At 45.7% G+C, this 22,320-nt stretch overlaps 1 protein-coding gene across 1 annotated transcript in view; it reads right to left on the reverse strand.

The window, feature by feature from the left end:
* DDAH1 (dimethylarginine dimethylaminohydrolase 1) overlaps positions 1 to 17,912 on the reverse strand; it is a gene marked incomplete at its 5' end in the record, with an annotated part of 52,766 nt that extends 34,854 nt beyond the window's left edge. Inside the window, one exon of the mRNA XM_084211658.1 lies at positions 17,607 to 17,912. Coding sequence (XP_084067784.1) covers positions 17,607 to 17,912 — 306 coding nt within the window. The remainder of the gene's footprint in view (positions 1 to 17,606) is intronic.
* Positions 17,913 to 22,320: the final 4,408 nt, after the last annotated feature.

Consider the following 22,320-nt stretch of genomic DNA (forward strand, 5'->3'; position numbering starts at 1 on the left):
GTAATGAATCTTTAATTAAATGGGCTTGATGAGGAAAGTCATTCAAATTAGGCTTCATCAGCAAGACAAAACCCCAGCTGTCTTTCTTGAAGGATATAATGAAGCACAGTTTCAGCTACCTGGAATCCAATTTTAGCACTGCAGAACAAGAGTTCATAAATCCAGCATTTGTTAAGTAAGCAGGGAATGGCTGACAGTGTTTAAGATCTTGGACACTTTTTTATCAGGCACACTTTAAGCCATGCATCTTTTATGGCAATTCCTTCATAAACCAGGAGGTTCTAACAATCTAACGGGCTTAATGCAACCACAGGCAAGAGTGCAACTGTTTTCACAGGGGCTGTCATTTGATCATGCAGTAAATTACAGAAAAATGGTGCAAGCACCCTGGAAAAGGCACCTCTGGGAAGCTTATTGTAGCTCCACGGAAACGGAGTAAATAAAGCACGCATCATCAGCACATCCTCAATGTGCTTCTCATCCCTTCAGCATGAAAGCAACACTGGGAGCTTCTCTTGTCTAATTTGCACAAAAGGATTCATGTGCTCGGTGCTGAATGACTCTTCACATTGACCTCAGTGGAAACAAGCTACCCTGGATTTCAGTAGAAAAAAAGCACTAACAGAAAGTTAATGAGGTACAAACCAGGTTATGAATGGACCAAAGAAAAAATTCTCCTACAGCTATTTCCTGCCCTGCTGTGATCGAATACAAGCCTTTTAAGGGCTCACCTTACCCACCCTCCTGCCTTTCCTTAAGTATTGCTTTATTCTGTCCCAAGACTTTCTTCACTTTTCTAATCAGTTTCCATTATGTCTTTTTTCTTTAGTCTCCCACTGTTACAGTTCCACCAGGAGCAGTAATGCTGAAATCGGCAGCACAGACTGGCTACACTCTTTTAAATAGTCTTGAAATGGAGCCAAGGTGGAATAATTCTGCTGGTCAGGGGGTTTAAACTCTGGGACTCTTACTGCAGTGCCTGCATCCCTGCTCCTGCCAAGGCAGCTCTGCACACAACAACATGGAAAGTTTTAGAGCAGAGTCTAGCCTAGGGTAAGAAAAAATTCCTGACCTACAAGTTTTAAGAAGGAAGTTATGAACCAGAGGGCTGGATTTGGCCTCCTTCAAGCCAGAGGGAGACCCAAAGGCAGAGCACAGAGGCAGACCAGTTCTGGCAGAGAAGCACTCAACCCACACAAGAGTTTTCCCTATTTCCTCCTCCACTGGAAGAAGGAGGGTGATGCAAGTTTGTTTCATGTATTCACTTCTTGTTTTTATGTTGAAAACCACCACCATGCTGCACACACATACCGTGCTATCGCTTCCAATGAACTATTTTACCTACCTTTAAATATTTTTCTCAACCACATTCCCACCTCACCAACTCACACTCACAACCAGCAAGGCTCAGAGCTGGCTGGCAATCTGATGAGACAGGCTCTCACAAGAATTTCCTGCTTCTGGTTCAGCCAGACATACTGCAACAACAGACACTCTCGCAGTATTCTGGCACCTCTACTCCTTGTTCAGGCCAAGACCCAGGAATGCAAGTGAAAAAAAACACTTTTTAATTTTTAGAATTTTAAAATAGCTCTTCCCCATGCTGCCGTGGGTGTCTGGTTGGCTTCCATGCTCAAAGACTGCTTCCACTGAGATTAACTGAATTTGGAAACTACAGTGCTGAAGGTATGACCAAACAATTTGCTTCCCAGAAAACAGCTTGGGACAGCAGCACAGTAGGGCGGGGGAGCAGTTTGCTCCAGAGAAGCAAATACTATGGAAAGAACGAATGACTGACCCTCCAAGTACACTGAATTAGGTTTTCCACGAGCCCTGGGATACTTCCAGTAAGCATTTCAATAAAGATGACCTAGCTGGGGAAAACTGCATAGGAGCCTCAGGCAAGATCTACGGATTTGTCATGCATGTTCCTCAAAGTGCTACTCATGATGAACTAAGGCAGACAGAGTTTCCATATTTTCTGGTCCCTTCTACTGAATTACCATGCAAGCCTGCACTACAGCTGGACAAGGCCATTCCTCAGTGTGACTAATGTCTCACACAAAATATTTCAGACACTTGTAGGCTGCTACAGTTCACACCTGTACTTCAGGGAACGTTTTTCAAGGTATCACTGCTGGACCAATGTAATTCCCCCTGACAGATCAGCTTGGGAAAAAAGCCTTGCTGAAAATTAAGAATTTGGGTCACATACAGATGCATTCAAACAAATACCTTCTTCTCATCCCAGGTCTCACCTTGCAGTAGATGGAGTCTGGATGTATGCCCATGCCACTGGCTTGAAGTAAAGGCCACACTGGAAAGTGTGGAAGGTCCTGGCACCTTTCAAGAGAGGTGACCCTCGGACATTCTTCTAGTTTTTCACTGAAAATGCAGCTTGCTACACACTGTGCTGATACAAGCCACAGTCAAGATACTTTCAAACACCTTTCCAACCTCCAGCATGTGATTGCATGCTCCTCTGCCTCGTGCTTAGCTTTCTTACAGTAGCAAAAAGAGCGGAAGTGGGCGCGAGAGCACTTCTTTTGAAACATGCCAATGACACCCCTAGCATATAGGAAGCTCATATTTTTAGTATGAGCTTGGAAACAGAGCCCCAGATTTCCCAATATGAGATTTTATAGCTGGTTTGGGCTCCTAAATCCTGCACAGGGCTCAGGAGTAAAGAGCCTGACTTTCAGAAGTGCTGAGCCTGTATTTGCCACTCTGGGCTCTGGCGATGGGTCAGAGGACAGCACCACCACGGTGTGAGCCGTTATTCAGGCATGTTAAAACACTTTAAAACCATTGTGCTGATGATCTCATCGGCAGGAGTTATCACTTATGCCTCTGTCTGTTACTGCCTTGCACCAGACAGAGTATGCAAGACAAGGAAAGCTGATTTTGACAGCAGTCACCTCCTCATCTCCTCTGGGAGTAACTTTCCAAAAAGCCAAATGAGAGCATCTGTTTTCTACCAGGTATAAAGGGGCAAACCTACAGAAAATCTCATTACTAGGGCAGCCAACACATACAGGAGACATGTCAGATACTTGATGTACCAACAATGACGTGACAGCTTTCCCAGCCCTGGAGAGAACGCAAAAAGAAAGGGGCAAAGATTATGCGTTCTTTAAAGACCTACACTCCAAGTGGATTTAGCTTGCTCTTAAAACAAATTGCAGGATATATTTCACATTGCTACATGCTCTATTTAACATTACTGTGGATGTGAGTTCTATTGTGCTGTTAACCACACACTTTCACAGGCACCACACTACAGCCCAAAATCTCCTAGTCAATACTTAAGGCTAAGAAACACTTCAAAGCTACAGCCACATCTCAAACATCACACGACCTCAGCCTTTCCAGTAGTGAAAAACATGACCATGAGACCAGCTTAGAGGGATGGCAAGTAAGCAGACACAAGGGAGGAAGGAGTTTAAGTGCTTTAAACTAGTAAGGCTGATTACAAGCTCTACATTAAGCACTGGCACCTTACAGGATTGAGTCCCATCTACTTACACAAGTGCGTCATAAGCACAAGCCTTACAGTCAAAAGAAAAAGTCCCTTCTCTTGGAACCTAACATAACATATAGAATACACCCAATTGCCTGTTTTTATTCTTTCACTCTTTCTGGTCTGAAAGGATTTGCTAAATCTATATCCAGCTGCTCCATACTCCTTCCTACTCCAGATCAGGCAATCAATGCTTGCACTTCTCTGATGGACACCTCTCTAGCAAGATTCCCATATCCTATGCCTCCTACTAGAACCACAGCTGCAGCTCATTCCAAGTGTTGCCATATTTAACATGACTGTCCATGTGTATTTTGTAGGACTAATAAAATTAAAATGGGTTTTCAGTACTTTTCATACAACTCCTGAGAAGTCCAGTTTGTGACCAGCACAGCACTTCATGGCATATGTAGGTTTGTGGTGAACCTGCTTTCAAGAATGCAAAACAATACACTATTTTTAGACACAGTTTCAGGTTTATACAAATCTGAGACCTTGCACACTGTATTAGTAGCAGCCCTTGGTTTACATTCTATCCAGAAAAACGCAAACCCATCTCTTAAGAAATTTTAGGACTACTGCTGCATGTTAGAGGACTGGCAGACCTTTAGAAGCTTCTGGTTTGTGTGCAGCAATCTTGTATAGAGGGTAAGGAAACTAAGCAAAGTGGAAACTAGGTTAAATTCAGAGAAGCCTGGTGCAGAATTATAAGCAGTGCCTTTAGTCCCTAAGATGAAGCGTGGACAGAGCACATTTTTACTGCACAAAAGCTTTTGGCGGTTTCTGGTGGCTGCTGACATCTGTGCCAAAGTTCCCCTAAGGATGGAGAAATGAGGAGAATAAAGTCATGCTCAGGAAATATCAAAGGCCACGAAACAGTAAGGCCCAGGAGAGCCAGGACATGCTTGCAGCTAGCAGAGGGGATGGCCATGGGAGTATTTTCCCATCAGTGCCACAAACACCGCTGCCTTAGTTCAGTGCCTGGATAACAGTCACCTCTCTTTGTCTCCCCTGCATTTACTTTTGCTACTCCCCAGTCAACCTGAATGGCCAGGACACAAAGCCACAGCATTGTGGGCTGCAGGAGAGCCAGGGCTCCAGCTACTGGGTCAGGCAAAACACTGGGAGGGTTACTGCAGCCAAGTGACAGGCACCAAAGCAGAGATGCAACACAAGAGCCCCTCTCCCCTGCCCTGTAACACCTATGGGATCAAGGCTCTCATGATCCCAGTTTGATCAGTGATGTTACTGGTCTACACCAGCTTGAACACAATGGGCTGATGTCTGTGAAGACTTTGGAAATACAGAAACATGCTCACCATCCAACCCTGGCCATGCCAGCTCTAGTCCTGCTCCTGCACAATCTCTCCAGTCAGCCCTGCACAATGCACAGCTGGTTTGATGCTCTCCTGTCAGAAATGGCTTTCAGGCTGCTCATGGCATTACCTCAGATACAATGAGATGCCACTCCTGGCACATTGCCATTCATCAAACCACGCAGACACAGCTCCACTACTGCCATGCACAGGCATAAAAGGACCAGCAGGTCTAGTCTGCAATTTTTTGTGACTGAGTTATCCTTGAAGCCAGAGCATAAGGTCAGAAGAGAGTGACACCTTTCCCAAATGGCTCCTTGAACCCAGAAAATGAATATCTATTTCCTATTACCAATGCTGGTGTTTTCAGGCTCATTTAATCTATAAAATGCTATTCAGGAAAAACCTGTTGATTGTTTCCACAGCCCAAATCAGCAAAAATCTATTTTATCCCACAACAAAATAGACCCCAGGAGTCCACAGAAGCTTCTTCTCCCCTGGCAGCTTTCTGCAAAGGCTCTTCTAGGACACTCTCTTCCACAACATTAAGCCTTTAAGCCTGACTCTCAATATATTAAACCTCTATTTGCCAAGCATTCACTGCTAGGCCTTTCTAAGAATCATTTTGCAAAGCTTGGATGGCAGTATGTTTTCACAGCTGATGTGGAAAAGCTAGAAACGACATTTCCCAGTGAGAAATCTCTGCTTTACAAAGTGTGCACTGTTTCTTTGGCTTAATCTGACTTGCTAAGGTGGGGGGGGGGGGGGCGCTACAGAATTCTTTTATACTGTTGACATAAAATATCTCTGTCTTCATGGTGGAATTGTTCCATTTCCTGCTATCTGTTCTAAGATGGATATCCTGAGGCAGGGAAGAAAAAATAAATCAACATCTGACCACAAACCACCCATTGCTGGTGCTAGTGATGGCCCATCTTATGCCACTGGACACCCTGATTAAGCCTGAACACAAGTTTTCCCTTGCCAGGTGGGAGGAAAACACCAGCAAATCTGTGCAAGGTTAAGACAGGGCATCTGCCTCCCAAACAGGCAGTGCTTGGAACAACTCCTGACCTTCAGGATCACAGCAAGCGACTCACTAGGAGTGTGCTGAACAGCTATCAGGATTACAGCTTATTCATAATACATGAACAGCTCAAGGGTCACAGAGACCTGGATATCCCAGCAGCCTGACTCCAGCAGCAGCCGGCACTGGCAGCTGAAGGGAACAAGCACAGAGTGCTGCTGGCCCCAATATATTTCCCCCAGCTTATTGTAAGAGGCAATGCACATATTTCCAAAGCCAGCTATTGCAGCTGGATCAAAGAGTTAAAACAGCTATTGATGGATATCTCTTTCATAGTTGACATCCAGATGTACTTTTGCCCCCCCCACCCCCCAACCTTGCAACATCCTGGCAATGACTCTGACAGTTCAGTTGTGCACTGCATGACAAAGAACTTCCTTCTGCTGGAACCTGCTGCCCAGGTACTGCTCTGGATGTCGTTTTCATACTGTCAGTCCCAGTTCATTTACACTGCACCATCTGAGATATTGTAGGACTCTCCTATTTCTCCCCTCCCCAAAATAACTTTGAAGGCATTTATCTAATTAGTGTTGCTTCATCCAGGAACAGTCCTACACTGCAGCAAGGTCTTCCCATCCATCCACACACCTTTTCTGCTTATTCTACATTTCCAAAACGGGTAACCAAAACCTCACACAGCATATTTAAGGTCCAGATGAATAATCAGTTTGAGCTAAGTCAAGAAAACAGCCTTTCAGCATTAAAGGAGGTATACGGTGCTCATCTAGAAGGAACTGTCCTAAGCCAGGGCCCTCTGGCCAAGGCAGGCTGGTTGGTTTATTATGTGTTTATTATATGTTGGTTTATTATATATTCTTATGTGTTTATTATGGGTTATTAACTTTATATTATCTTATGTGACAATAAGATCACATTCCAGAATAAGATGAAGCTTAACAGAAACATTTGCTTTAAGGGTCATAAAAATAAGAGATTTCTGTATGGCAATGCAGAGCTCTATTTTGTATGGATTAGATTTTCCCAGTGGGACTTGCCAGCACCAGCAAAGACATGGCATCCTGTATGATACATGAAGTGCTGACAAGGGTTCTCCCCCACATAGACAGTCACTCCCCATCCCTTTCTTTGACAGCATGCCTCTCCTACACTGACTTCTTCCTTGACTCCTCCTGTGTTGGTGGTGGTGGGGCTACCTTTCAGTTTCCTTCCTTGCAACCAGCTCAGATCAAAGGGATTGAGAATTATTGGACAAACATCAGTAAGGCCAACACCAGAGTAGTGTCTGCCTGATTTCTTTTGGAAACCTACACCAAAACCAGCTTTCTCTGCACACATTTCAAGGTGCTGCAGCCAGAAGGAATGTGGAAAAGGACAACCCTGTGCCACCTTCTTGTCTAACACCCTCTACTCCAAGGAAGCATCATAGTTTGAAGTTTTGAATACAGGAGTATTGGCTACAGGAGTCACTCAAAACCACCTGCAAAAAAACCTGGCAAACTTTACAGAAGACCTCAATGAGACTTTTCTACTGGAAAATACATGCATTCCATTCATATCATCCTCCATCACTATCTACTGTTTCTATCAGTTCATTTTTGCCTCTCAAGAGCTCACTCCAGCTCTTGCTAGCACAGGCACAAGTATTTCCAGTGGAGTCTTTTAGCAGGTTTAAAGACACGAACAAGTGTATTAAACTTCAGTGAATACCTTGTAACTAGCAATAGCCATGCCACCTCTCCTCTGTAAAATGTCAGAAGAACGTGAGATTCATCACTTTTACTATTTTATACACAGTGATGACAGGCACACTCAGTACTTGGGTAGGTGAAATGCTTCCAAGTGCAAAATTAACTCCTGTTTGCAAAATGAACTCCGATAGGGCTGCTAAATGTCTCTACTTCTGCAATTTACCACTAAACATTTGAATTATTTTTTAAAACACAGCTTGCTATTTCTGGAGAGCAGGCCAAAAACTAGCTCTATCTCTAAAACACTTGTCTTTCTAGCCTGGGCTTGCATGGAGATGACCATCTCCAGGGCTACTGGCCTGCAGCTCAAGGGACATCAACCACACTGAAATGCAGACACATTTGCACAAGCAGGATTCTTATCCTGCAACATCACCCTTTCTGAGATACAGGATTCATCCTCCTGACAGCTTTTACATTAAAAGCCTCAGAAAAAGCAAAGAGAAATGCAAAATCAATCACAACACTGTCAACAGCGTCCAATTATGTAGCAGTTTTGTTTTGGTTTGCTTCAGTGGCCAGCTGGGACTGAGCTGAGATAGATGATTTCATCTTGCCAGAGAACTTCAGTTGGCATCCGGAGAGCAGCATGGATAGCCAGATCCTTTGCTGTGAACATACATAATAAACCCTCCAGAAACAAATTATCACAATCACTTTTTAAAGATGATGCCAAATACTGAATCTCTATTGACATGAAAATGAGTTCTGCAAGTCTTGAATGAGCTGATTTTTATCTACTTGCATGGTTTTAATATTGACTCTGAGACAGAAAAGCAGCAAATCAGAGTGGTATAGATGATCACTGGCCTTGGATAGAATGCAAGACCTGACTCAGGTACATCTCAGCCATAAGACATTTCAGTTGGTTTTTTTTTTTTTTTCTGGAAGACTAACTCCTGATACTGCTATAAAAGGGGCAGCAATAAAAGATATTGTCACATGATGCTTCGGGTACATCATTTATCTTCACCCTACAACTGTGACTGACCAGATCTGACACCAAGAGTGAAGCTGTCTTACACCATAAACTTGATTAGGGATATGCTTCTATAATAAATACCAAAAAAGCAGAATGGCTTCTTTTTCAAAGAGATGAATGATCAGTAATTACTGACAGTAATGCCTTTCTTGGTAGGAATGTATTTTCTGTAGTCACAACCTCTGTTTGGCACACCTGCCACAAACAATGACTTCTACACAGATGTGTGTGTGTACTGGTGTAACTTCTGTTTAATGAAGACTGTTCTGTATACATAACTTTTGTTTCAGGTCAGCATTTAATGACCAGGCCTACATTTTTGATCCAGCATTATTTACTAGGAAACTTTTGACAAAGACAAGAAATCCTCTGCAAACTGAGGAACACAAGCATAGACTCTGCTTTCCCAGACTGAGCTGCTAAGCTCACTAAACGTTCAGCATGAATGGAGTATTTCAAGTTAAACCCTGCTATTACTGCCAGTTCCCACAGCATCCTCAGCAGAGCCATGCTGAGCCTGCAGCAGAGGCAGAGTACCTGCTCCAGAATCACTTCCAAATAACCAGTAATAGTGGCAGAAATTAAACTCTACGTGTGTTTATTTTAATGAATACCAGGCTTGCTGAAGATGCATGCCCCAGTAACCCCACCAAGAGGGATGATGAGAGACAAGAAGTTTAAGTGAACAACTGATCAGGCAGACTATACTGGGGATGTTATGAAACCACCTTTAAGTCTTGGAACCACAATTCCAGAAGTAACTGTGGTAAACTAGTTTTTGCTATGCTTTAAAGTAAGGCAGCTACAAAAAACTTAAAAAAACCCCAAAAGAGCCAAAAGAAACATAACCCCACAAACCAAAACACATAAACAAAAAACTACCAAATATCAACTATTTAGGTGCAGCTTGAAAGTCCAAGCTGAAAGTTCTTGGGGGAGGAACAGGGTAGCTGCAAGCCCTATGTATGAGTCAGAGCAGTAGCAAAGGATCTTTTAACTTGGTGGAAATGCTTATGGTCATTTGGAACCTTTAACTACTTAGCATTTGCACTGAACCATAAGCTCAACAAGGGCTACTTATCACAGCTAAAGGAACTGTGATTAACAAAGTACAGAAGCTGACATCAGGCTTGCACAACAATAATCAAGTGTCCACAAGAGCTTAAAAAACAGGCATTTAATTTGGGTTCCGACTTTTTTAGCCTTCTGGTCAGCAGCTGGAATATTTCTGAGAATCCTGACATCACAATTCAATAACAAGGTCTAAATATGGTTTCTACTAGAAAAGCATAAAACCCAAGCTGCTCCTGGACTGTTCTTAAAGATTGCTTTATAGTTCTATAGATAGAAACCAATTATAATGAATACAGTCCACTTATATTGATCTGACTAGAAGCTACTTCCTAACAATTTCATTAAATAGGGATCACAGAAGCAAAATTGAAAATGAAAAAATACAGTTCTTGGCATAGCCAGGTCACCCAAAGAGTTAGCCTTATTAATGCAGGGTCAGAGCTCCATCAGCCATGGACTTTAAGACCAAAGAACCACATGCCCAAACCACAAGGCATCACTTAAACTGTAACTGTGAAGCAGATGATTTTTGAAATAGTCTGCTTTAGGAGGCTAAAACACCCATTCTTATGTATACTGATAATTACATTGGCTCCTGCTAAAGGTCTACCTGATGTTGCCTAAATGAGTGGGGTTTTTTTAAACGTCTCAGTACTGTTTAAGAAACTGTTCTTCTCTACTGCATGCTTTTCATTTAGTCTATATACTAATACAGAATACAGGTAAAATTAAAGCTATTGATATGATAAAAGAAAATACTGAAGCAGATTCTGATATCAGTTACTTCACTGCCTTCTGTAACCATGATGGGCATCACACAGCATCCTGGAGAAAGCCTCCAAGTGACACTAAGTTTGTAGAAGATCATTACATTTGGGTTTGCCAATTATAGGTCCAAAGAACCAAATCCCACATTAAAACTCAGGTATGCATCTTATCCAAAGTCTGGCTGATACTACTTAACATGTTTTCAGAATGAGAGAAAAAATGCTGACAGTATCTTGCATGCTTTCACTCTAATTGTAAGGTTAGACAGAGAACATGATGAAAAAGGCTACAGGAGTATGTACATATGGCTCAGTACAGAATGGGAAATGTATTAAAAAACCCAATCTAACAAGAAAGTGGAAAGGTACCTAGTGCCATCTCTAAGTTTTGTCAGTCTTCATGGAAAGTGTTTGCCCATGTTTAGTTACCTGCTGTTTCAAGTACTAAGCAATTACACCGTGGTAACCTCTGTGCTTTCTATCACAAGTTTTCTAGGTGGAACACCAAGATGGTCATCAAGGGTAAAGCACAATAAGGATATGAAAAGGGGTCAGTGAAAACATAAAGGACTGCCACAATTTGTGTGACAGTTTAAAGAACCATGAATTATTTAAAATGGTAATAAAACACTTAATCTCTTGCTTCTCTAGTGACCAGCCAGTGCTAATCCTCCATGGAAAGGAGATAGATTCCTGCCAGTGCCAGCTCAACCAGGGAGCAGAAAGCCACAGCCTCACTAAGCTCTGCACCCACATGACTGACAGAGCTGCCCAGACAGAGCTCAGTGGGAGCACACTGTCAGCCTGAGCCGGGCTGCAGGGACTGCCCTGCTCTTCCCCCAGGGCTGGCCAGCAGCACTGAGCATCCCTGTGGGAGGGGGGCCCAGGCACAGGAGCTCCTCTGCTTGGTTCATCCAGCTTGGAGGTGTCGCTGAGGTTTAGTCAGCTTGTGCCCAGCATCAAAACTGCCACCATAAAGGGAAACAAAGACAGGCCACTGACATGAGAGAGGAGACTCCCTTCTGAAGAGAACAGAAGGCCCCCCATGCAGACCAGACCCACTTGTTAGGGAAGCCTGCTGCCCTCCTGGGGCCCTGGTTAAAGATGGAAGGGAAAGCTTCCTCCCCTGATACAGCCCTCAGATTATTATCCCGTACTGATTTTTCAGGTGTGCAGCAATGAAGTCCCAACAAGAAGCCTCAGGGAAGCCAACAGACCTCAGAGCCTTGGGACCACTGGTTAAGGAAGGGATCAGGAGCACAAGCAGCATTCCCCTCCAGCTTTGCAACTGCAGGGAGTGATGAGTGAAGAAAACAAGAGAGCCAGCAAATCAATACCTGGCTCTGAGCCTGGTGTCACCAGCACAATTTTTGGGTTTTGATAATGGATAGGTTTACACAACAGCAGGCCTGCTGGAGACACTTGTCTCTCTCCTTGCAGAGGAGTTAGCAGGGCTCATTGAGCCCTAGAGTTTTAACTAGAGTTTTAAACTAGATTTGAAGAGAAAAAGAGGTAAAAACCAGGCTAACTAGAGATAAGCTTGGGGGCAGCACACCAATGGTTGAGGGATGGTGTGCTTAGTGAGGCTGCTGAGACAGCCATTTGCTGTCTCTGTGGAAGCAGGGGATGCAGATCCATGGCAGCAAGGGGTTACTGATGTATAGGTCCCTCTGGATATGGTGATTGTGAACAGGGAAGGACTGGTGAGTGAGCTGCTGGCTGAAGGCCACCCTAGGAACAGAAATAATGAAATAATTTTTGATTACTGGAGAAATTACCTATTTAAGGGACTGGTTGATAGAATCCCTTGGGAGGCATTACTGAACTGCCTATGGCTAGGAAGGCTCTCCAGAGGGGTCTGGACAGGCTGGACCAAATGAGCCAAGGCCATTTCTATGAGGTTCACCAATGCTCAGCACTAGGGAGGTCCCACTTCGAGTGCTGTGTCCAGTTCTGGGCCCCTGGCTACAAGAAAGGTGTTGAGGGGCTGGAGTGAGCCCAGAGGAGGACAGTGGAGCTGGGGAAGGGTCTGGAGCACAGGTTCTGTGAGGAGCAGCTGAGGGAGCTGGGGAGGCTCAGCCTGAAGGAAAGGAGGCTCCGAGGGGACCTCATCACTACAAATACCTGAAAGGAGGTTGTAGGGAGGTGGGAATTAGTCTCACCTCCCAGATCAGAAGCAACAGGACAAGGGGGAAGGCCCTCAGCTTGCACTAGGGGAGGTTTAGATTGGATGTTAGGGAAAATTTCTGCACTGAAAAGGCTGTCAAGCTTTGGGCTGCCCAGGGAAGTAGTGGAATAACCATCCCAGGAGGTATTTGAAGGATGTATAGATGGGACACTTAGGGACATGGTTTAGTGGTGGACTCAGCAGTGCTGGCTTAACAGTTGGGCTCTATAATCTTAAAGGTCTTCTCAAAAGATTCTAAAGGCTCACATGTGTATGCTGTAAAATAAAATCCCCATAACCTAATTAAGTTCAGGAGCCCAGGAGAGCCTTAAATCTCTTTCTCCTGAGTCTAGCTTTTCTATTACTTTGAAACATACATCATTAACCTGCAGGACCATCTCTACCTACAGAGAGAGTGGAAAAAGCATCTTGCATTTAGCAGCAACTATGTTGTATTACCTCAGTGTATACAATACATAAATAACTTAGTAAACTCTTTTTGCCTTCTGTTTTTATTAGAAACCTCTACCTCCTGGTCTGAGAACTATCCCTGCAAGAAGTAAGCTGCAGATGGGACACTGGGCCAGTGTAGGCTGCAAGTTATGGCTCATGCACAGCTACACAGCCACGCAGAGGCTCTACAGGGTGGGAGGGGGTGGCACCTGAGGGTGCTCAGCACTGAGGAGCAGGTTACCTGGCCAGGCACAGGATGGGCTGTCAACAAAATCCTGCCACACAGCAAGTAGATTTGGGAGGAGATACCAAGAGATGTTGAAAAAGCAGTTAGGTGGTTTCCAATTAGGTGGTTTCTCCAATTCTTGTTGAGAGGGTGGGATTTGACAACCACAGTCCTCTGCTGCTCATTCTGTCCCTCACTGCTGAAGGACCAGTTTTCCTACACCACATGAATGCAGTCATAAGAGTTCCCAGTGTGTCTTGGGGGTGAAGGGAAAAACAAAATCTTGGGTAGAAGTTTCCTCTTAACCAAGGAAGAAAATACACTGAGCTCTTCTGCAGCAGCTCCTGTAGTTTTCCCAGCACCAACTAATTCTCCGTTCTCTATTTGGCAGCTGAGAAGAGGCCAGGTCACTGTGGGAGCATTTTGCTGAGCCTTTGGGTTTCCATCTGTCTGCATAAGCACAGAAATGGTAGAAATGCTGTTTTGTGCTATCCCAAGCACATTAAGACAACTTAGGCAGCAACAGCAATGTGCTGATGAGGGCTCTTCAGAGCAACTAACCCTGCTGTATGCAGAAGGTGACGTTGAGAGTTTATACAGGAGGAATAAACAATTGAGAACATACTGCTGGAACAAAAGGTGCTGGAACTGGCAACCTGATCAATGATCACAACATTTCCACTGGACTTAGTCAACTTAAGCATCAAGTGCACTGGTGACTGCACATAGCTAAGCAAAACACCAGTTCAGATATATTAGCAATCTACCTTTGGCTTCCTTCAACAATCTCTACCTTTCTGCCAAATCAAAACTCCACAGAAACTATGAATTTTAAAGTAACTTCAGAAGCTTATAACACAGAAACATAATGCCTTGAAATAAGTCTGATTTGCAAACAAATCATTAAATGCATGACTAATTTTTCTACTTTACTAAAAAAATACTGGGCTCTTTCCCAGTACTGCCTGAACATGACGAAATTTAATTCAATTATTTTTTTTTCTCCTTACAATAACTTGGAGCAAGAACAGACATAACCCTAGATTTTATTTTGTTTTGTCCAGACAGACAATCAGTAAAGAATCCAGTGCAGCTGGGGGGATAAGCAATAATATCTATAAAGCCTGAAAGCTCAATCAATGCTATTACAAACTACTGCAGAAATTTGTCTACTGCATGGTGTTACCATAATTGGTGACAAGCCTTCTTAGTAAGGAGTCTAGTCAGTGAAAGAAAAGCTGTATCCTTCTTGAATATTGCATTACAGGTTTTCAGTAGCATGAAACAGAGGAGATTAAGACAGCGCTGCTCAGTACATGCATCTGGCAGACAGTTTATCAGAAAGCACAACACACCTGAAACAGCACTGCTCCAGCTGTGTATGCAGCCAGGCTGTTGTGCTTGGGATGCACCTCAGCAATCCCCTGTGCTCTTCAATTTTCACTGGTCTGATGAGGCTTCAGAGCTCAACCTACTACATGCCTCTTTGGCAGGCTTCCTGGACACAAACCCTCCCTCTATTAATTATTTGTAAAAATGGTGCTCTACAACCCTGTTTCCCTCAACCTCTCCTTCTTCCTTTGCCCCTGCCTGCTCTGGACACAAATACCTCTAACAGTTAAGAGACCAGTAAGACAAGTCCAGCTGAGTCCTGCCTTACAGGGAGGCTCAGGTCAGCAGTGCATGATCAGGAGCTGGGCTTTACTGGGTTAAGCCAAGCACATGCCAACTGTACTGCTAAAATATTCATGGGTTTGCACTTATGTTACATAAAAAGAATAAGAGATTGCAGTTTGAGAATCCAGTGCTTACGTATCCTGCATCCACCCTCCTTCCCTGTCACCACAAGTGACAGTGCACTGCAACAGTCTCGGTTCACTTTCACAACAGCCAACTGATGTAGGATCCTTCCTTTCCTGGGGCAGCACTTGGCACCTGTCCCTGTTCAACCATGAGGTCTCCATGGGTCAGCCCCTATCTTCAGCCTGGTAAGGACCCTCTGCACAGCCTAGACCTCAATGGTATCACTTCTCACCCTTGCCCTAGTTTGGGGCCACTCACAGCTCAATAAAGACGCCTCAATCTCCTCTAGGTCACTGAAAAAGGCCGATTTGACAGGACAGATGGTAGGACAGACCCTGCAGCAACATCACTTGCCATCAGACTCCAGCAACTATCTCAATGGGGAATTCAGAGACTGAACACAAACCTCAGAAGATTATCTTGGGAGGCTGGTAACAGACACTCACTGGGATCAGCAGGAGGGTCAGGAGCAGGTGCTGAGCTCCCTCAGCACAGGGTGCCCACATATCTCAGTGCCTGGACTTCCTGAGCACCTGTGGTTGGTACCTCCAGAACCAAAGCTGGAGGCAGTAAGAGCAGAGAAGCTTTGGGTACACTAGGAACTAGCCTCTCATGCAGCTACAACACGCAGCTCTTTCTGGGGGGCTCTATGAAAGTGACAGACATTTCTGGGGGGCTCTATGAAAGTGACAGACATTTCTGGGGGGCTCTATGAAAGTGACATTATCACAGACATTTGCCAAGATGTCCGAGGCACACACCGCCACAGAATACAGAGCTCTGGGTAGGCATGTGTGCATTCCTGCTTTCTAAAGCCTTTGCCATTTCACTGTTTTCATATGACATCCTGGTCACCAGCTACTCAACACAGACGCTCCAGATAAACAAAACTGACAGTAACCACGCCAGGAGGAGAGGGATCAGGAATAGGCAGGCAGCATCCTGCAGAAATGAGCCCCTTCTCCCTCCTTCCACAAGACACTGTTGTAACAATGTTACCAGGAAGAAGAATTGTTGTAAATAAGAGTTAAATGTTCAGACAAGCACTATACTGCAGTGTCATGCATTGTTATAACTTTAAAAGGATACTTGTTTGATTTGTTTTTGTTTTACTTCATAGAAAACGCAAGGGAGGGATTGCTCCATCATTCAAGAACACCAATAATACCCAAATTATGCCTGAAAGCTCTGCCTCTCTCTTGTTCGTGACTCTGCCTGGACAAGTCACTCATGGAAAGAAGTAAATCCCTCCTTCTGAACGGGAAATGGTACAGATGGCAGCAGGACTCACAGAGCTACATATCAGCATGTCATGGGAAGGACCAGTGTAAACTCGCTTTGACTCTGGCTAAGAAACAGCTGCTTCTGAGAGTAGCATGTGGTAAACACTACTCTGGTGCTGTCATTTTAAATAGGATTCAGGGTGTTACAAAGAGTAAATACACATGGTTATGCACAAGAAGTGCACGTGTACAAGTTGTACGCTGTATGTCAGATACTACACTGCTGGGGAGAATTTAAGAAAACTTTGTAATTTATAAGAGAAAGGCATTACATAAAAAACACCAAAACCAAGAGAAGCTATTGCTGTACTACAGCTAGTGGCCTGTCCCACAGGCAGAACAGCACAGGCCTGTGGATCTCACCATGCACTATGGTAGCAGTGATGGGAACGGAAAGAGACATGAGAAGGGTTACATTAAAAGATGCTTACAGGAAGGCAGGCTGTCGCTGCTCATTGAGATGATAACTGGGTGGCACTTCAACACATGCACTGCCTGATGAAACTAGTTTATGAATGGGCTGAAGACATTAAGAAAGTACTAAGAAGATCTAAAGTAAGGCTCCTGTGGGTGTGCATCCACCACTCCTCTCTCCAATGGCCTGTGTCCCCCATACATGCTGGGGGCCTGCAATGGTTGCACAACGAAGGCGACATCAGGTTCAAGGGCATAAAGGCTGACACCAAGTACAGCAAAACACACACCAGCTCTTATGCACAAGCCAGTACATACAATTATCGCAGGCAGTGATGCACTGCCTGGGGTGGGGCTGAGCTCGGGTTCAGCGTGTACTGAATATGGGGTCTGTGGACTGAGCAAGGCTGCACCGTGGACACAAACCCGCACAACCCGCCAGGGACCCTTCCCGCCGGACGGCTTGGGCACGTTGACACGGAGCGAAAGCCCGCACGCCCCAGAATGGATGAGTCATAGCTTACGCTGCCCATCCACTTGTCTCCAGGAGCAGAGCATCGCTCTCCAGTAAGCCCAGCACAGCGGGGCTCCGCCGCACAGCGAGCCCGCTGCCGGCCGCGGGTACCGAGCCGAGCCGCTGCGCGGGGCCGCTCCCGCCGGGCAGGGCTGCGGCTCCGAGCGCGGTGCCCGCTCCGCCGCTCCCGCCGGGGGCTGGGGCGGGCCCGGGGACACGCCCGACGGTGCGGCCGCCCCGAGCTCACCTGCGCAGGCATCGCGCCCCAGCCCGCACCGCACCGCACCTCACCTCCTTCCGGCGGCTGGGCGCGCCCGGGCGGGTGAGCAGCGCCGTCTCCTCGCAGACCACGGCCACATCCTCCACGAAGACACAGTCAGGGAGGCTCTCGTCGGCCGGCAGCTCCAGCACCTGCAGCCCCAGCTTGCCCCGCAGCACACCCACATACAGCTGATACTCCCTCTCCGCGCGGGCGAAGTCTACCTCGGGGCCCGGCGCGCTGCGCAGCGCGTGCCGGCACAGCGACTCGGGCAGCGCCCGCACCACGGCGTGCGTGCAGCGCCCGAAGGCGGCGAGGCCGCCGCCCAGCCCGGCCATGCTGCGCGGCGGGGACGGCGGAGAGGGACGAGAGGGACGCGAGGGACGCGCGGCGGGGACGGCGGAGAGGGACGAGGGACGCGCGGCCGCCGCCGGCGCTGGCAGCGCAGAAAGCGCCGCCCGCGGCCCGGCCGCGCCCCATTGGCTCCCCACCAGGCACATTTCCAAGGGGCCGCCGCCGCCGCGCCCCCATTGGCTGGCGGCGGCGGCCGGGCCGCGCCATTGGCCGCCCCCCGCGCGGCGCCGCTTACCTGTACGGGCGGGCCCGGCCGGCCCCGCGTGTGGCCTGAGGGGCGGCGGGGCGGCCCGGCCCCGTTCCGCTAGTTCTGTGCGGAGGCACAGCCGTGCTGACAGCGGGCTAACCCCGCGCCCAGGCGCATTCTTTCCAGCTGGGGTGGGCAGGGGGAAGGTTGATGACCCTCGAGCTCGAGGGTGCCTTGGCTTGGCCACCTGCGAGCCCTTTGCCGCTGCCTTTTCTTTGCCTGGTGGCGCAGCTGAAGACCAGGCGGTTCACGTGGGTGACCGAAGGAAGAATATCCCCTGACAAGGGCAGTTCCAAATACGAATCCTAAGGAAATAAGCCCAGCCGGCTGTGCTGTCATGGCTTTCTACAGGGCACTCACCAGCAGAGCGTGTCCACCTGCTCCCACCCCTTTATACTGTTAAGCTTTCCCCCTCTGTGGAGTCGGAGGGACACCGCCGCTGTGCTCCCCCTCCGCCTCAGGGACTGAAACGATGAGCGTTTCACACGCTTTTCCCTAATGAAGCGCTTCCCTCGGTTTCATTCTCTCCAGTGTTACCCTGACTGGAGGTTATGCCGGAGGAGGGCCAGCCCTTGCCAGAGCACATCTCTGTCTCCCAGGCAGCGGGCAAATGAGTCTGTGTGCCACACCTCGCCACAGGCAACATCCACAGCCCCCGTCCTCAGCCGCACTGCTCCTGCTCCCGAGCCACCCAGGTATCTGCAAGGTTTGTCCTCACCAGAGCAGACAAGAATAAAAGAAGGAATGTGAATTTTCCTTCCAGCTCTGCTTTTGCTGGCAAGGCTTTTGCCAGTGTCCCTCTGGTCATGGAGGGGACCCCACTAGCACAGAGCTCTGTGCTCCCCCTTCAGAGCTCAGACCAAACCCCGGCAGCTGCCTTGGCCACGCTGTCACAGGTATCTGCAGATGTTCAGCATTTGGGAATATGCTAGTGAACAGCACGAAGGAAATACCAAAATGTGTTTCTAAAATGGCAGCTCACTAGATTTTCATTTTGCAAACTTTCTCCAAATAATCTGTAAAGGGTGCTTTTACTTAATGTGCATAGGCACAGCTATTTGAATAACTGTCATTCACTGAATAATGTGCAAATAGTACTTTGCTTAAACAAATGGACAGGTAATTGAGTTGCTATCATGTAGGACATTTCAAATTCTTGGAAAACTTCTACAAGTACTATCATACTGCATCTGGTATAACATGTAATCCTTCCACCATTGTTAAAGCCTTTTTCAACTTATTACATATTTGGGATATAGCCATTGGCACAGTTTGGTTTTCTTTTAGTTGGCATCACTTTTAGCCAGAAGAAAAAGTGCTACTATCCAGTAATTTTAAAACTTGCCAGGGTTTCCTGCAGCCAATGGATTGGAAAGTTATAGTCAATACAGATGTTTTTGACATCCACAATCACTTTATGTATTTGTAAGTGGTGACAATTTTTAGATCTCACTGAAATTACAGGCTATGAGGTGATGGTACTCTGTGATCTCATACACACATGACATGCTCCTTAGGACAGTGAGGCTTGCCCCAGAGGCACAGTCACCAGTCCAGCTCAGGTGGCCACAGCTGCTCCCTGGGAGCTGGTCAGGTATCACTTCTGACACTTCTCAATACTTTTATGGGTGACAAGGCTGGAGAATCTCTTTGTGAGACACAGTGCTATGAGATAGTGCATGCTAGGCACACAGCTGTGTGTTGGAAATACGTATCATAGCTGTTAAAACAAGGTTTCAGAACTAATGACTACAGTAAAAAAGTCATCTGTACTCCCATAAATGTATAAAACTGTGCAGTTTAAATACAAATTAAGATCTGTTTTCTGATTGTGATTATTGTTCTATTATTTATGGTGAATAGAAAGGCATCATTAACAATCTAGGAACAGGTGCACCCAGAGCAATATTGTGCATATTTATAATAAGATTATCCAAATATCAGTTTACTCACAAATTAACGGTACAAAATAGAATGTGTTCACATAGTCTTATGGGAGTGCTGTTAAAATTCATCATATGCAGTAATGCAAAATAGGTCAGCTACAGGCACCAACATAGTATTTAAATATTCTCTACCTTGCTGAATATCCAATATTTTCCTGTAACTATGTCCTGCTGGAGAGACTAGTATAAAAGAACAAACCTTAACTGGGTCACTGAAGGTCAGAGATGGCCACTGCTGTTGAACAGTTTGTGTGACCATGACAAAGGAAGATTTGGATCACTGCTGAATACAAATGCATACCACACAGGCAATTGCTCAGGCATGATAGGCAGCTGCAAAGTTGGAAAACATTTCCCATTGCTTGAAAATGCTGGAACATCACCACCGTCCCTAAAACCTTAATGAACATCTCTCACACTATTGATGAAATGCTACTTGAAACTCTAGAGAGTGAAAAGCCAGGACAAGACAGCAACTGAACCATTCAGTCACCAGCACATCCCACTGTAACAAAGGGAATCTGCACCAGAAAGATGGAGAGACACTGAATTTCACTTTGAAAAGGAAGAAAAGTTGAAGTGATTTCTTCAGCTCAATAGAAAACTGTGCAACCACTGCACAGCCAAACATCATTATTAACACTGCTGGAAAAGCTCCCATTATGATCAATGAATCATTCTCTTAGAAGAGGTACATGACCAGGTCTTACTCACAGCCACAGAAGAGAAAAATGTTACTTTAATCATGCCTTAGATACCCAAGCAGCGACTCAAAGGGGTTTTCACCTAGATGTTTGTCAGAAGTTTTCTCTTTCTGCTCTTCTACTGTTAAAAAACACAGTGACTCAGTGATTCAGTATTTCTACTAAATAATTAAGTATAATCATTAAGAGATAATAAACATTTCGAGAAGCTGAACACATCGGGCAGGCAACAAGGCACTTCACCCCACTGCATGGACAAGCTCCCAAGTGCTTTTACATTTTCCAAATGCTGAACAGATTTGTTTGCCATATCTTCTTTACATAACAGATACTTCTGGAAGAAGAGACCATTTATGCCATCCAGAACTTCTTCTGGATGGCATCAATCAAGAGTGCCTCTGCCAGCCTGTAGAGAAAACCTTTTGGGGAGCAGTATTTTCCCTTGCCTGAGGTGAACCCATGCTATCTCAGTGTCTTACTGGGGTCAGATAAATTCTATATATATCTGGTTCAGGGGAAACACAATATTTATTTTGTCTGCTATGGGATAATGATCTGGGTGTTTCCTCAGCTGGCATTTTGCATCCTGCAGACAAGGAGGAATTCCCATGAACTGACAGCTACACAGTTGTTGGGAGACAAAGCTGTCAGAGGGCGATTCTTTGCAAGTCAGCTTTGGCAGCATTGTTGCCGTGACAGGGCACCAAGCAGCCTGGACAACATGCAGAGGCACAGGGCATTCCTCACATTTGTAGTCTTCCCACATGTTACAACAGATTGCAGTTATTGTGTACAACCAGAATCAACTTCTGGATTTTCTTGGCTGAGCAAACAGATCACTGAGGCAAAAGCTGCAGGATTCTGACTGTTTACCTTCTGTGCTCCTATCTCTTCACCATGCCTTATGACCACTTTTACCCTTCTTTCTATGCAGAACAAAAGTCACTCCTTGAATTTAAAAAAAACCCATAGGTTAGGTACCACAGGTATGAGATGAAAAAAATGAGATTAGTAGTCTGTGGAAATTTGTACCGAATTACATAAGTTAACATATCTCTTACAGAAAATGATAGAAATGTACCATTTGTGTCCCTGATGGACAGACTTCCCAGAAATATGCCAGAAATGCTTCTCCAGCTATGAGAAGGAAGAGACAGAGCTAGGATAAGTGTCTTGCAAATGGTTCTTGTTGTGACTACAACATAACAATATTTCTGCTATCAACAGTAATTTTAATAAAGTATGCTATTTTATAAGCTTGGCAAGAAAGCATCAGCTCTAGCAGTAGAGGGGAATGGTTCATGCCATTCATACTTATGCAGGTACTGTTCAGTGGGTCTCATGAATCCAAAACCAGCTGCTGTGAAGTGCTGTAGGTGCCCACTGTGGGGCTTCCTGAGGGAAGGCTGGGCTATTGAGTAGCTGTATAAAAATGTTGGTGCCTAATGATGCTATTTGCATATTGCTAAATCACTGCTGCTAAACTGGGCTGCAC

The sequence above is a fragment of the Fringilla coelebs genome (genome assembly GCF_963513975.1).
Source record: "Fringilla coelebs genome assembly, chromosome: 9".
Classification (NCBI taxonomy): domain Eukaryota; kingdom Metazoa; phylum Chordata; class Aves; order Passeriformes; family Fringillidae; genus Fringilla; species Fringilla coelebs.